General features: G+C 53.9%; 1 protein-coding gene across 2 annotated transcripts in view; it reads right to left on the reverse strand.

Moving 5' to 3' along the window:
* The window catches only part of LRRC20 (leucine rich repeat containing 20), an 89,403-nt gene that overhangs the window by 5,445 nt on the left and 69,956 nt on the right, over positions 1-14,002 (reverse strand). The window contains exon 5 of one of the 2 annotated variants that reach the window (XM_029931821.1): positions 51-2,242. The exons of the other annotated variant lie outside the window; for it this stretch is intronic. Within the exon in view, the coding sequence (XP_029787681.1) occupies positions 2,088-2,242 (155 nt within the window). The 3' untranslated portion in view covers positions 51-2,087. Of the gene's footprint in view, positions 1-50; positions 2,243-14,002 lie in introns of those variants that run through there. 2 annotated transcript variants of the gene reach the window in all.

Genomic DNA, 14,002 nt, shown 5'->3' on the forward strand with positions numbered 1-14,002 from the left:
AGGCTACGGGAGGTCTGTGTGGGCAGAATGAATCAAACGCCAATCAGGCAGATGAAACCAATGCGTTCTTTATTGCAGACTGAAGCTAAGGGCTCATTCACACTGTGGGCTCTGATTCGGGGGGATTCTCTGACTGCCCAAGCTTTCCCAGACAGGCAGGGGCAAACTCTCCAAGCAGAGTAGGAAAGAACTTCCAGAAGCAACTCCTGCAAAGGGCCTCAATAGGCCTATGTGAGGACCTAAATAAAGCAGGAGCTGGGGATGCAGAAGTTAACCGGAAAGGCAGCGTCCAGAGGGCCAGCGAAACCCGGATGGGCATATCCTGGTGACCTCAGGGCAGTCCCTTCACCAGGAGAGTCACACACACTGTGAAAAGATCTAAGGCCCAGGGTCTCCTAGAGCTAATTTAGGGGAGGGGGAGGAGCATAGACTCAGAGCCCTGGAGCAGCAGGGGGAGGGCTGAGAACCCCAGCCCCAGGGTCACCCCTAAGTCTTTCCTCCTCCAACGGTAAAGTGCTTACAGGAATTACCTAGGGATCTTGCTGAATGCAGGTTCTGATTCTGTAGGTTGGGGGTGGGGCTTGGGATTCTGCATTTCTAACAAGTTCCCAAGGATGCCAGTGCCACTGGTCCAAAGACCATACTTTGGGCTGCAAGGCCCTGGCCATACCGCACCTTTGTGGGGACCAGAAAAGTGCACCTCTTCTTTGCCAAGGAGTAAGCCCGATCCAGGACACAGAGCAGGTGAGGCCAGGCCAGCCTGGATGGCAGTCCTCACTCAGCAATGGGCCAGCGGTGGTGGTCAACAGTCTGTGCCCAGAGGGGTGGGGGGGCCCTGGGTAGGGGAGCGCAGGTCTGGGCTGGGAGTGGTTCAGTCCTGGGAGTGGAAGACTGGCTACCAGTGCATGGATGTCGGGTTTGGTGGCCTGTCCTGTCCCAAGTCCTGCAGCCTCCGGTGTCTCCTGACCAAGACAGAGGTACAGGCCAGATGGACTGTGAGTCTGCTTGTTCGGCAGATGGCTAGACGGGAGGTAGATACCTGGGGGGTGGAGAGATCAGAGATTCTCCAATACACAGACGTTATCAGGTTTCAAGAGCCCCAGGCCCTCTCCTGGCAGGAAACCAGCTGTCCCTGTTTGCCAGGCACTGTCCCAGTGGTAGCGCAGATGTCCTGTGGCCCAGGAAACCCCTCCGTCCTGGGCAAACAGGGACGGCAGACAGCCCTATGGCGTGGCCATATCCTAGACTCCAGGTGGAGAGTCCAGAAATGACGAGGTCCTCAGGGCTTTGGGTGGCGGCACAACTGTCTTTGCCCCTCAGGCCTCCTCTCCTGGGGCTCAAGGGGTGATGCCAGGCACACCGGGTTTGTCCTCTGAACTTCCTAGGCCGCTGATTTCTTAATCATGAAGAAGGCCAGGGCAGGCCTGATTTGCTCCGCCAGGCTCCTGGCCTGGTGGGCCTTGGGCTCCTATATACACATTCTCAGCTCTGGCCAGAGCCCAGGGCCACGATCTTCCCACAGCTTTCCCATGACTCCTGGCACCGGCTCCTCCCAATCCAGAGGCCCATGTGGCTGCAGACGGGGCCGAGGAGGGCCTCACGAGGGCCAGTCCTCAGGAAACAATACAGGGGTGGAGGCCGTCTTCTGTTCCTCTCGGGGCAGAGGCTGGTTCTCAACACCGGAAATAAGGCCTCAACCCACAGGGACACAGAAAGCCCTCAGCGATGGTGGTCTGTGGGCTCAGAAGGTGCCAAATGATTTGGAGGTAACTTAAGGGCATCCGTTGCCCAAAAAGCCTCCAAGGAGCTCGAAGGAGGCAAAGGCTCTCTCATCCACTGCCCACATTCCCCAAGTAACAGGGCTCAGAGAGGGTGGGGGTTCTGCCCAAGTGTGCACAGAAGCCTTGAGCTCCGGGCTCCGGCCCCACCTCAGCTCCTCCGGCTGGGCATCGAAGGGCCCGCTATTGCTCTAAGCTATCTATCCGGGGCCGGCTGCACCCCTCCCACCACCCACCCCAGCTCCCCGGGCTCCACCTCCCATGGGGCCTGGCCTCTGCCCCTTGCTGGGTGGGCACGAGGAGGGAGGCTTAAGGTGGAGGGGCCCGTGCGCCCTCGGGAGACACGAGCATGTGGAACTTGATGAGCGGCGGGGCGATGGCGCGCACCTCCGCGTTCAGTGGGTTGGAGCGGAGGTTGACGCTGTGCAAGGAGGACATGGTGGCCAGCTTCTCCACGGGGACGTCTGTGAGGAGAGAGGGCAGGTTAGGTGGGGCCCAGGTAGGTAGGGAACAGGAAGACGCCGGCCCAGCTCTCCATCGCCCACCGAACTCGGGGCTTAGCTGCTGGCTCCCAGCCCGGTTTGAGGGGCCCTCGGGGCCCATCACCCCACTGCAACCACGTTCAGGGAAAGGACTGACATTTATATCAGCAAAGCCGCTTCTGGGTAGGACTGGGACAACTGAAAACAGGAACATAAAACAAATATCTGTGCACGAATGTTCACGCAACACTACTGACAGCAGCCAATGGAGGGAGGATAAACTAAATGTGGTTATACCCGAAGAGCAGAACGCCATTCAGCCATAAAAAGGAAGAGAGCATGGATAGACGCCATGATTGGATGAATCCCAGAAACATTAGGCTGAATGAAAGAAGCCAGATACAAAAGGTCACACTGGGTAGGATTCCATTTATAGGAAAGGCCCAGAACAGGCAACTCCATGGAGACAGACAGTAGCTAGTGGTTGCTGGGGGCTGGAAATGTGGGCAGGCTCTCCTTTGGGGTGAGGAAAGTACACTTTGGAACTAGATAAAGCGAAGGCTGCAGAACACTGTGAATGTTCTGAATGCCACTAAACTGGACACTTCAAGTGGCTAATTTCATGGGGAGCCTAGGTGGCTCAATTGGTTAAGTGTCTAACTCGTGATCTCAGCTCAGGTCTTGAATTCATGGTTGTGACTTCAAGCTCTGTGCTGGGCTCTGTGTGGGGCGTGAAGCCTACTTAAAAATAAATCAACAAGGGGCACCTGGGTGGCTCAGTAGGATGAGCGTCCGACTTCAACTCAGGTCATGATCTCACGGTTCATGAGTTCAAGCCCCACGTTGGTCTCTGGGCTGACAGCTCAGAACCTGGAGCCTGCTTCGGATTCCGTGTCTCCCTCTCTCTCTCTGCTCCTCCCCAATTCGTTCTCTGTCTCTCTCTCTCAAAAATAAGTGAACATTAAAAAAATTTTGAAAATAATTCTACATAAAAGGCTAATTTTGTGTTACATGAAATTGACCTCAATTTAAAAAAAAAAAGAACAAGGCAGCAGCTGTACACACTGTTGCTAACACTACACAGTCTCACACTCAACCTTTAGGATCACTCAGTCTTCAGGTCAAGATCCTGTAGGCCATGTTAACAACTGTGAGCAAATCCCTCACACCTTAATAATATTACAGGACACACCTCACCAGGCGCCTGAGGACAAATGGGAGAGATGTACCCCGCCGAGCACTTGATGAACATCAGATACTACTGTGAAAAGGAACTGGGGCCCAGAGAAATTCAGTGACTTACTCAAGGCAACCGAAGGCCCCAAACTCATTAGCTGAGCTCAGACAGGAATCCAAGTTCTTAAAAAGACTGCAGGAGTGCAGGGAGGAAGGGGCCAGGCTGAGGGCACGGCTCTGCAGGCAGTCTGCAACGTGAGGGCCTGCAGGGCCTGCCTGCCAGGAGCCAGGCCCTCCCACTGGGCCCAGGGAGCCGTGATGAACACCCACTCTGTTTCTGTTCCCCACTTTGGAGCACTGTGGGGGAGTCTCCTTAGCAGAGGCCATGTTGTGCTTTAGAGAACGTTCCAAGCCACCTGGGTTCAAATCCCAGCTCTGCCATCTTCTAGCTGTGTATCCCTGGGCAAATGAAACCAACTTTCTGTGACCGTGTCTGGCTTCAGACCTTCGGTGTAAGAATATTTTTACCTGGGAACATTTTAAATATTATTTTGTCAAGTTACATTGTACCTTTTTACTTGGAAATAATTTCTTACTTGTAGGAAGTTGTAAAGGCAAAAACAGTACAGAGAGTATCACATACCTTTCCAAGATTCACCAATTGTTACCATTTTACCCTCTTTGCTGTATCATTTGTGCCTATGCCTGCTCACTCTCTCTCTCCACACACACACACACCTTTTTTCTGACTTGAGGGTAATATACATGTATCTGGCCCTTTATCCCTACTTCACTGTGTATTTCCTAAGAATAAAGACATTCTCTGCAGTAACTACAGCTGTTGACTTCATGAGTTTACATGGAGAGAATGCTTACCTAGCATACGGTCCATGTCTGTTTTCTCAGGGGACCTAATCATGTCCTTGCTGCAGTGCCCCCCCCCCCTCCAGTGCAGGGTCCAATACAGGCTCAGGTATTGCATTTAGTTGTCCTCTTTGGACTCATTTATTTTTATGACATCAACACTTTGGTAGGATATCACGAACATCATCTCTTTTGGGGGTGCCTGGCTGGTTCAGTCAATAGAGCATGTGACCCTTGATCTCAGGGTCATGAGTTTAAGCCCCACATTGGATGTAAAGCCTATTTTTTTTTAAATTGTTAAAAGAGAGTCCCACAGTTTGTGTTTATCTGCTGCTTCGGCTGAAAGACTGCAGAGGTGGTGTGGTCTTGGGGTATCACCCATCTGTCCTTCGTAACTGATCTTAAGTGTCATCACCCAGTTCAGGTGATTTCACCACTGTATAATTACTGTTTTATCTTTTTTCCTCCCTTGCTATGCAGAGGTCTGTGGGGACACAGTTTAAGAGCGTGCAATATCCTACTCATCAAAATTAAAACCCATCATCTCTAGATTAAACACCTGCTGACTCTTATCTAATCTGTTCTTTACCATGGTTGTGAATGGACTTCCCAACTCCAACAGCCCCGCAACACTGTGCCACAGGCCAGAGCCTTCCCTGCTCCCCCACTTATCTATTTATTATCGATATGGATTCCTGTTTTTCCAGTGGTTTATAGTTCTTCGGTGTATTTCATCATCTTGGCACTCAAACTGCCCCAGGTTTGGCCAGTGGGAGGCCCTCCACTTTGGCTCCAGAGTCTTTTGACAAGCCCCCCTCCACCCCACGCTGTAATCTTTAGATGCACTTCCTGACTTTGCAGCAGGGCTCCTCTTGAGGCATTGCTGCCCCAGCCCCGGCGCCGGCCATCTTGCTCTCAGTGGGAAGGGTAGCAGTGCCCAGGACAAACAGTGCTGGTGACCAAACCATGTTTTACAAGCCACCACGAGGTCCTGCATACATCTGATTGATCTGCTTTGGATGGTGTTGCCTAGAACACCATCCCATGTCCTCACCACACTCTGTCACTCTACTCTGCCAGTGATGGACAGCCAGGCAGCCTCTGTCCTTAAGGGTGACCATGACAATGTCTTTGGATGTACGTCCCGCAGGAGGGCTGATTGCTCTGCCAAAGGACACGTGTGTCCCCTTCACCTCATTGCTCTCTAGAAGCCATGCAGGGTGTACCAGGAGCTCCAGCCACCTGCTGTCCCTAGGCCTTCAAATGAGGCTGCCTGGGCCTGCCCGCCCCAACCTCCGTGCTGATGGGCCCCTGACCTTCAGCAGTGTTTGGCAGTCTTCTTCCCTCCCCATGCCCTGCAGCTTCGCAGTGAGGGGAGGGCAGTGCCTGGGGCCCCACAGCACAGGAAGAGGGTGAGGGGGGCCCACATTGGGCTCTGCGGTCTACCCTTTGGAAAGTACCCCCACGACTGAATCCTCTGAAGGCTATATTCTCCTCTCCTGTGGACTTGGTAACTGGGACACAGCTCCCCCGAGCTCTTCTGGGAGACAGGGAAGGGGAGGCCGCTGTGTGCTTGTCACTCCAGTTTACAAAGCACTTCCGTATCTGATCCTTCCCAGAGCCATGGGCTAGAGCACCACAGGTGTTCCTCAGTCCACTTTACAGATGAGGAAACTGAGGCTCAGTAAAGACTGCCAATCAAGGGCTGCCAGCTCTTTCACGGCAGCCTATGGAATCCAGGTCCAGTGTAGGTGGCCATGGGAGGGGAGAAAGCAACCCAGAGGCCTTCAACCTGAATCAGCAGGTGACTCAGCACCCAAGGGGGCCTCTTCTCCCCAAGGCCGTTAGCCCAAGATGCTCCCACAAAGTGGGAGTTTGCAAGGGTCTGGGATCTCTGCATTGGGTCGAGTTCTATTGCTGAAGGTTATTTTTTTGTTTAACTAACAAGTGCCAGTGTCAAGTGTTTGGTGATTTCAGCTCTTCATGTTAAGTTTCTCAACGCCGACAACAGCTGCGTGGCTGAGTACCATTGTTACCTCCACTTTATAGATGAGGAAAATCACGGAGAGGTTAGGTAACCTGGCCACGGTCATGAGCTGGAAGGTGCTGAGATATGAAGCCAGGGCAGCTGATTTTCCTAGCCACCTCCCATCTGGCCCTCCAGCCTGGCATCCATTCCTCCAACTCCCCACCAGCCATGAGAACCGTCCACAGTGCCCTGAGGAACAGGAGACAGAACAGCCTTCCCCTGAGGACTTCCTGGGACTCAGCAGAGGTGGGTAGCTTTCTGACCTGGACACTCACAGCTTACTGGGCCACCCAGCCAGGAATAGCGCCGTCCCAGAGCACTAGGACTCCCCCTCTGAGAAAAGCCAGGGGTACAGAATCTCTGAGCCTTCTAAGCCCTCCATGGCAAGCATGGCATCCCTGCTGATCTGCTCTGAGAGCAAGGGTTTCCTGGAGATTTCTCAGATTTGTCCCAGAAGCTCCCACGCCTCCTTGTTCTGTGCTGGGTCACAGTGCAGACACACCTGCCCCTTCTTGTCCATGAAAAGACTTCTGAAACATGTAGCCCAGAACATTCTTCAGGTGAACATGCTCCCCCCTCATTCTTTATTTTATGTGATTTTGTGTGTGTGGTGGGGGTGTGGTGGGGGAGATGGTTACTATGCTAAACAGAGCTTTGGAATCAGAAACACTAAGACTAGGGACACCTGGGTGGCTCAGTGGGCTAAGCGTCTCACTCTTGATTTCAGCTCAGGTCATGATCTCACAATATTTTTGTTCAAACTCTACATCGGGCTCTGTGCTGATCACCAGGAGCTTGCCTGGGATTCTGTCTCTCTTTTTCTCTGCGCCTCCCCTGCTTGTGCTCTTTCTCTCAAAATAAATAAATGGAAGGGAGGGAGGCAAGGAGGAAGGAAGGAAAGACTAGCTGTTCCAGTGACTGACTGTTGCCCCAGGCAGGATCTCTGGATCTGAGCGTTCTTGCCTGTGAAAAGCAGGGAGAAGGTGAAAGCAAGGGGAGGACTGTGGGCAGTGTGCCTGCTCAGTGCTCGGCTGGTGTGTGCAGCGAGCCCGCACAGTGCTTTGGCGCCCAGCGGCTGGTGTAGAGCCCTTGCTCCTCTCCCGGCTCTGGTGCCTGCATTACGCACAGCGGCCGAGCACCACCCCCATCCCCGAAGACAAGCCCCACGGCTCCGGAGCATGAAGATGTCAGCCCCAGAGCTCGGCCAGCAGCGGGCCGGAGCCACCAGGAGATGACCTGGATGGGAGATCATGGGCAGGGCAGAGGCGCTGAGCCCGAGGTTTCCCCCGGAAAGCGCCACAGCCTTCCTGGGCCCTTCACCACCACTCAGAAAACGTTAGAAGCCCCAATGCAGCCCCTGTGGCCTCTGCTGGGAGAGCCGTCCTCATTTTGGTGGGTTGCTGGCCAGGAGCTGTACAGATTATGGCAGAGAGACCATGAGAGCTGGGAGGAAGTTGGAAACTGAGGCACAGTGGGAGGAAGCTACTTTGACCCAGGTCACCAGCCACTGGGTAGCCGGGCTGACGGCTGAGACGGAGACCCACTCAGAGTCCAGAGGAGGCACGTACAAGGCGTCACAGGGCTGGAACAGGCAGCCAGGAGCTCGCCCTCCCTTGGTGCCTTTGAGGACCTGGCTCTTAGCGCCCTGAGGGCCCAGCTCTGTTTGTCAGCACGTGGCCTCATCCATGGCCTTGTGCGCCAAGCCTGGTGGCACAGAAAACTCTTAAGCTCCTGAAGGCAGAGGATTTTCTCTGTCCTGGAATCGCCAGTGTGGCAGGTGGGGCTGGTCATTACCTGTCCTACAGGTTGGAGCCTATGTGATAGAAGAGAAGACACGGACACTGAAGGAGGTGGTGGAGGGACCCAGAGCCCATCGGGTAGAGAAGGAGGCAAAGACAAGGCTTTTCCAGAAGCCGAGGTGGGAGGAGACTTACTCCTGGGAGGGCGGAAGTAAGAGGAACACACGCAGCGCCTACACGGTGCTCATGTGGATGCTAATGGTTCCACGCTGCCTGCTGCCTCTGCTCCCCACCACTCAGCAGCTGGGGTCCTGCGGCAGGGGCTTCCAAGTGCACTTCCCCTATCGATAATGACTGGGAAGATGGGGGCCTGCGGGGCTCAGTCTCAGTCGGTTAAGCATCTGACATTGGCTCAGGTCATGATCTCACAGTTCATGAGTTCAAGCCCTGTGTCGGGCTCTGTGCTGACAGCTCAGAGCCTGGAGCCTGCTTCAGATTCTGTGTCTCCCTCTCTCTCTCTCTGCTCCTCCCATGCTCTCACTCTGTCTCTTTCAAAAATAAAGAAATGTTTAAAAAAAAAAAAAGTCTGGGAAGAAAATGGCTACTTGGAACCTTTACCTTCTTCACTAATTAGCAGCTGATCTGTCATGGTCATGGCCACCAACACAGCCAGCAATGTGTGGGTGGGAGAGGGGTCACATACCATGCTCTTTGCCCCAGATCACCCAGTTAGGAAACCCCTTTGCACTGGGCTTTTAAGAGCTAAAGTCATTTCACAGGGTATTGTAACCCCCACGTGACACAGAAGGACATCAAGGCCCAGGGAGGTTGAGCACCTTGTGTAAATGGGCTCAGCAAAGGCGGCTGCTTCTGGGAACTGTTATTTGAGGCCCTGTGGTAGCTGGTTTCTCATAATAACTCATTTTGTAGATAAGGAAACTGACCCTCAGATCCTTGGTGATGACAAAGATGCTCTAATTTTACTTCGGCTTCCCTGAATTTTTCCATTGCAATTAAAAGCCTGACTTTTGTGCTTCTGTGTTCGACTCTCATAGTTTAGTTTAGAATCCTGCTAAACTGGTTTAGCCAGGATCCTCTACCCTTGACATCTTGTCGTCCTCTACCCCGGATGGGTTCTGCCCACCCTGGCCCGCCTGCAGCAAGAATCCCATGAGGTCACTTCAGCCTCACTCACCCCTTGCTACCTCCTCTTTGTAATTTCCGCCCACCGCCCCCCACCCTGCTCCATGGCCATCGATCCCCACGTGCCCACGCTGCCCTGGGGCTCGAGCCTGTTCTGCACTGTGGTCTCTTCTCTCCTATTGTAATGGTACAGAATAAAATCTGTTTTTACTGCTTTCATCACTGTCTTTTCTTTGACAGGGCCCAGGGTCACCAAGACAGTAAAGAGCGAAGGCAGGACGGCTCCTGATCCCCAGATCCCTGGGTTGAGTCCCACAATACTGTGGGGTAAGGCCAAGGCCAGAGCTGGTCTCCACCCACCAGCCCTGCAGCCCCCAGATGGAACTCAGGACAGGCAGGTGTCATGGAACAGCCCGCTAAGGGCTGGGCCCCGGGCTGTGGGCAACATAGCCTCGACTGTCAATATGGCCTCACTTCAGAGATGGGGGCTGAGGTCGGAGCTGCTAAGTCACCCCTTCTCCCCACCTGCCCCTGGGGACTGCTGGTCCTGCCTCAGTTTCTCCAGAGGGGGTTGGACTAGGACTTTTCTATCTCTGGACTCTTGACTCCATCCCTGGGCCAGGGACGCCCGGGGCCTGAAGAGTGACTGGTGCTCATGAGAGCGGGGCAGGAGGGAGGGGTCTTTCCATGACGCCCCTGCCTCGCGGGTCTGCTGGGCATGACATGAAGACAGGTGTGGCCCAGCCTTGGAGCAAATCCCCACGACTCCGGCCTAGAGACAGCAGTGCTGCCCGAGCTCCGGGCTGTCCTTTCCAAATCTACGGTGGGGCCGGCCTCTCCAGGGTCTGCGGTGCTCTCCGGACCACTCTGCTGACAAACAGTGATGCTGCCTCAGGTGCAGAGCTGGGATTTGCTGTGACTCCCCCCTGACTCAGCTGCCCAAATCATATAAGCAGCATGGAGGAAGGAGGAAGGGGGCCAGCGGACTGTGTCAAAAACAGCAGAGTCAACGAGCTGAAGCAGCCAAGCTAGGAAGCAACAAGCCCCAGGGGCCAACTGGAAGTTTCTGGATAAGGCTTAAAGAGGAAAATTTATGTTCCCAGCATCCTGAGAAGAGACCTAGATGGCTTGGGGGTGGTTCAGGATATGTAGTGATCTGCATTTTGTGGATGGGGAAACAGAAACCTGGAGAGGTTAAAAAAGCTTCCCATGGCCCCCAAGGCACATAGTGTCGTGGAGGTAACAGAAGCCAGTCTCTGGACGTGGGCGCAGCTGGAGAGGAAGAGGGCCTCCATTCTCCCCTCTCTGGTGGGCCATGCCCTCATCACCATCCGGCGATGTCCTGCTGACCCTCGTATTCCTGCTCGGGCTACCTCCTGTCTTTCCCTCCAATGTACAACCAAACTCCCCTAACACTTGACACCAGGCGCGTATCCTGTATCGTGTTCTGCGACCAATGAACGTGCTTGTTCACCCTGTAAATGCAGTACCTAGCACGGGGCCCACAGGGCTCAACAACTCTGTGCTGGATGAATGAATGAAGGAATGAATGTTCTGCCTCCTAAACTAGCTCATAAGTTCATTCAGGCCTGGGACTGCGCTGGGCTCCACTGTCACCACCACTTGCTTAAGCGACTCTGACCACAGTACGGTCAAGCGTTGGGACCCTTCCCCTGGCCTGACCCATTCTGGGCACATACGCCAGTCAGGACCAGGTGTCTATGGACCAAGGCTGTTATAGGTCACAGGCCCTTCGGCACCAGCCATCCAACTTAGAAAATGAGAAAACACTGATGAGCAAAACCAAAATCAGCCATGGCCCAGCCCCTAGAGCCAATCACTGGTAGCGTGTTGGTGTAGGGCCTTACTGTGTCTTCAGTATGCACGTGCGTGGAAGTGTGTCTAGAGTTCCAGAAATGGCCTCCTAGACACTGTGCTGCAATGTGCTTTCTTCGATGATGGACTGTAAACACCTTTTCAGGCTCAAGTCAGCGACACCTTTATGACTACATGGTCGCCATGGTATGGAGAGGGACCCTCAGGCTGTTTTCAACCTTCACTATTACAGATGATGAGACGCAGTGTCCACAAGGCGTTCTGGGGCTGCTTCATCTCCCAGCCTGTGGCTGCAGAATGTAGGATGGGACTTCTAGAATTCTTTTTTTTTGTTTATTTATTTATTTTGAGAGAGAGTACATACAAGCAGGAGAGGGGCAGAGAGAGAGAGGGAGTGAGATGGAATCCCATGCAGGCTCTGTACTGTCACCACGAAGCCCCACAGGGGGCCTGACCTTATGAACCTGAGGTGAAACCAAGAGTTGTACACTTAACTGACTCAGCCACTCAGATGCCCCTAGAGCCCTTTTATGAAGCCAGAAGAATGCTCCTCTGACTCTTCCGAGCCCCAAGTGCATGGTTGTGATGGTAATGAGCTTCCACGGTGAGGCCTAAAGCCACACGGAGGCCCATAGTAGAGAAGAAGGACCCCAAGCTGGACTCAACTCGGTTAAGTGCAGCATGGGTGGGACACAGTCCCCTGCACCTTCCTGTCACCTCCCGCAGCTGCAGCCGGTGCCACCAGGCCCTGTCTGACCCTCTTTCCGCTGCAGACAGACATCCCAGACTCTTGCCTATGTCTGTGGCAGCTTACAGTAATCAGTAAAAGCGGACTCAGAGTGGGCAGTATTTAGAGGAAATTACTTCCCTAAGGTCAGCTTGACCTTACTTCGATAATCATTAGCACTACTGCCTGGCAAACTTGTCCTGAGCCGGGGGGACCTGTGAGAGACAGGATGATAAGCATGTGCACTCCGAGTGCTGTTCTTCATACGTGTGGCAACCCACAGTCTAAAAGGGCCCTGAGAGGAGCAGGGGTCTGGGCTCAGAGAAGTGGCCAAGGGTACTGAGGGAGCCGCCCAGCACAGAGAGAACCCAGCCAGGACCAGAGGCCTCGGATTCTTGCTTTGAGTGGGGCTGGGCCCCATGGCATCTAAGGTCTCTTCTAGGATTAGGGTCCGAGGCTCCCTATCCTGGTGGCCCAGGGCACAAGTTCTCTGGTTTCTGTGGCAGCTTAGAAACTAAGCATGGGGCCCATACCCTGTGGCGGGCTGGGTGGGCTGTCCCACCTCTGACCTGGATGATCTCCTTCTGGCCAGAATTCCTGATTTTCCAAAACTCTGAGGAGTGTGGAGTCTGCACCTGTGGGACACCTCCTCACAGTGGCACCAGAGGTGCTGGGGAAAGATGCAGGGGCTGTGCCACAGGCCTGTGGGCGGTGCCCCGGCGGCCGACTTAGCCTTTCCAGGTGACTGTGGCCACATTCATGCTCGAGAATCCAGGCTCGCCCAGCAGCCAGGCCTGTCCCCATTCCTCAGCCTTGACACACACTCGGTGCTTGGAAACATAACCAACTAAGATAAAGTATGCTGTGCTAAGCTAGGCCGAGCTTCGTGGCCCCACTCAAAATGCCCCAAGAGACAAGCAGGCACACTATGGTAACCTGGCTGGACAGAGAATCACATTCACATGCGCATTTCTCACTCATGGCTGGGTCCGGAAGGCTTGTAAGGAGACAGGCAGGGGCAGTGACTGCGCCTACCCCTCCCCGCAGAACCCTGGTCCGAGCATCCTAGCAGGGGTGGGAGGCGGGGAGCAGGTGTGGGAAGAACACAGAAGCAGCCCCTGCCCTCAGGAGGCACAGACGACAGTGCAGGCCCCTGATGATCCCGCAGGCTGAGCTCATGGCCCTTAGGGACCACTGTGGGATCAGAAGATCAAAGACCCCTGCTGAAAGGCAGGCCATCTGGGGGGTTGGACAGGGAAGGGACCCAGGCCTTAATCTCGGACCTGCCATTTAAAGTTGTGCAACCTCGGGGGCACCTGGGCAGCTCCAACCTCGGGGCACCTGGGTGGCTCAGTTGGTTTAGCGTCTGACTCTTGATTTCGGTTCAGGTCATGATCTCATAGTTTGTGGGTTCAGGCCTCTCGTCAGTCTCTGTGCTGTCAGCCTGCTTGGGATTCTTTCCCTCTCTGCCCTCTGCAGCCCCCCCAAAATAAAAAAACTTAAAAAAGAAGTTGTGCAACCTCAGGCAGGCCCTTTAACCTCCCTGAACCTCCAACTCTCATCTATAAAATGGTCTTCGGCCTCATGGGGTCACAGGGGCCATTATGAAGGGGACCATGATGTACTCCCCAAGGAGTATCAGGTTACCAAGCTGTGGAGATTTCGGTAGGCACCTCAGGGAGAGGATGCGGAGCACAGAGTGTTTTCAGAATCCACTACTGTGGGGCGCCTGGGTGGCTCAGTCAATTAAGTGTCTGACTTCAGCTCAGGTCACCATCTCGAGGTTTGTGAGTTCGAGCCCCACATCAAGCTCTGTGCTGACATCTCAGAGCCTGGAGCCTGCCTCGGATTCTGTGTCTTCCTCTCTCTTTGTCCCTCCCCTGCTCATGTTCTCTCTCTCAAAAATAAACAAACATTAAAAAAAAAAGAATCTGCTACTGTAACAGCACTATACGGTGCCAGACGGTAGCTTGCCCCGTGGTGAGCAGAGAAGAGCGTGACATGTAGACTTGTTGAATCGAATCACTATAATGAACACCTAAAACTAATGTAATATTATGTGTCAACTGGACTCAAAAAAAAAAAGATCCATTAATGAACCTAGACACACTCTGTTTTCTCCTTCACAACAAGCTCTGGAGAAAGAAAAACAGAGGAGGAGAAAAGTCCCCGCTAAGATTCCCTCCTCCACGTCCCCAGGCTGGCCAGCAGAGCCCACTCCTCGGCCG

This window comes from Suricata suricatta, chromosome 2, assembly GCF_006229205.1.
Source record: "Suricata suricatta isolate VVHF042 chromosome 2, meerkat_22Aug2017_6uvM2_HiC, whole genome shotgun sequence".
NCBI lineage: Eukaryota > Metazoa > Chordata > Mammalia > Carnivora > Herpestidae > Suricata > Suricata suricatta.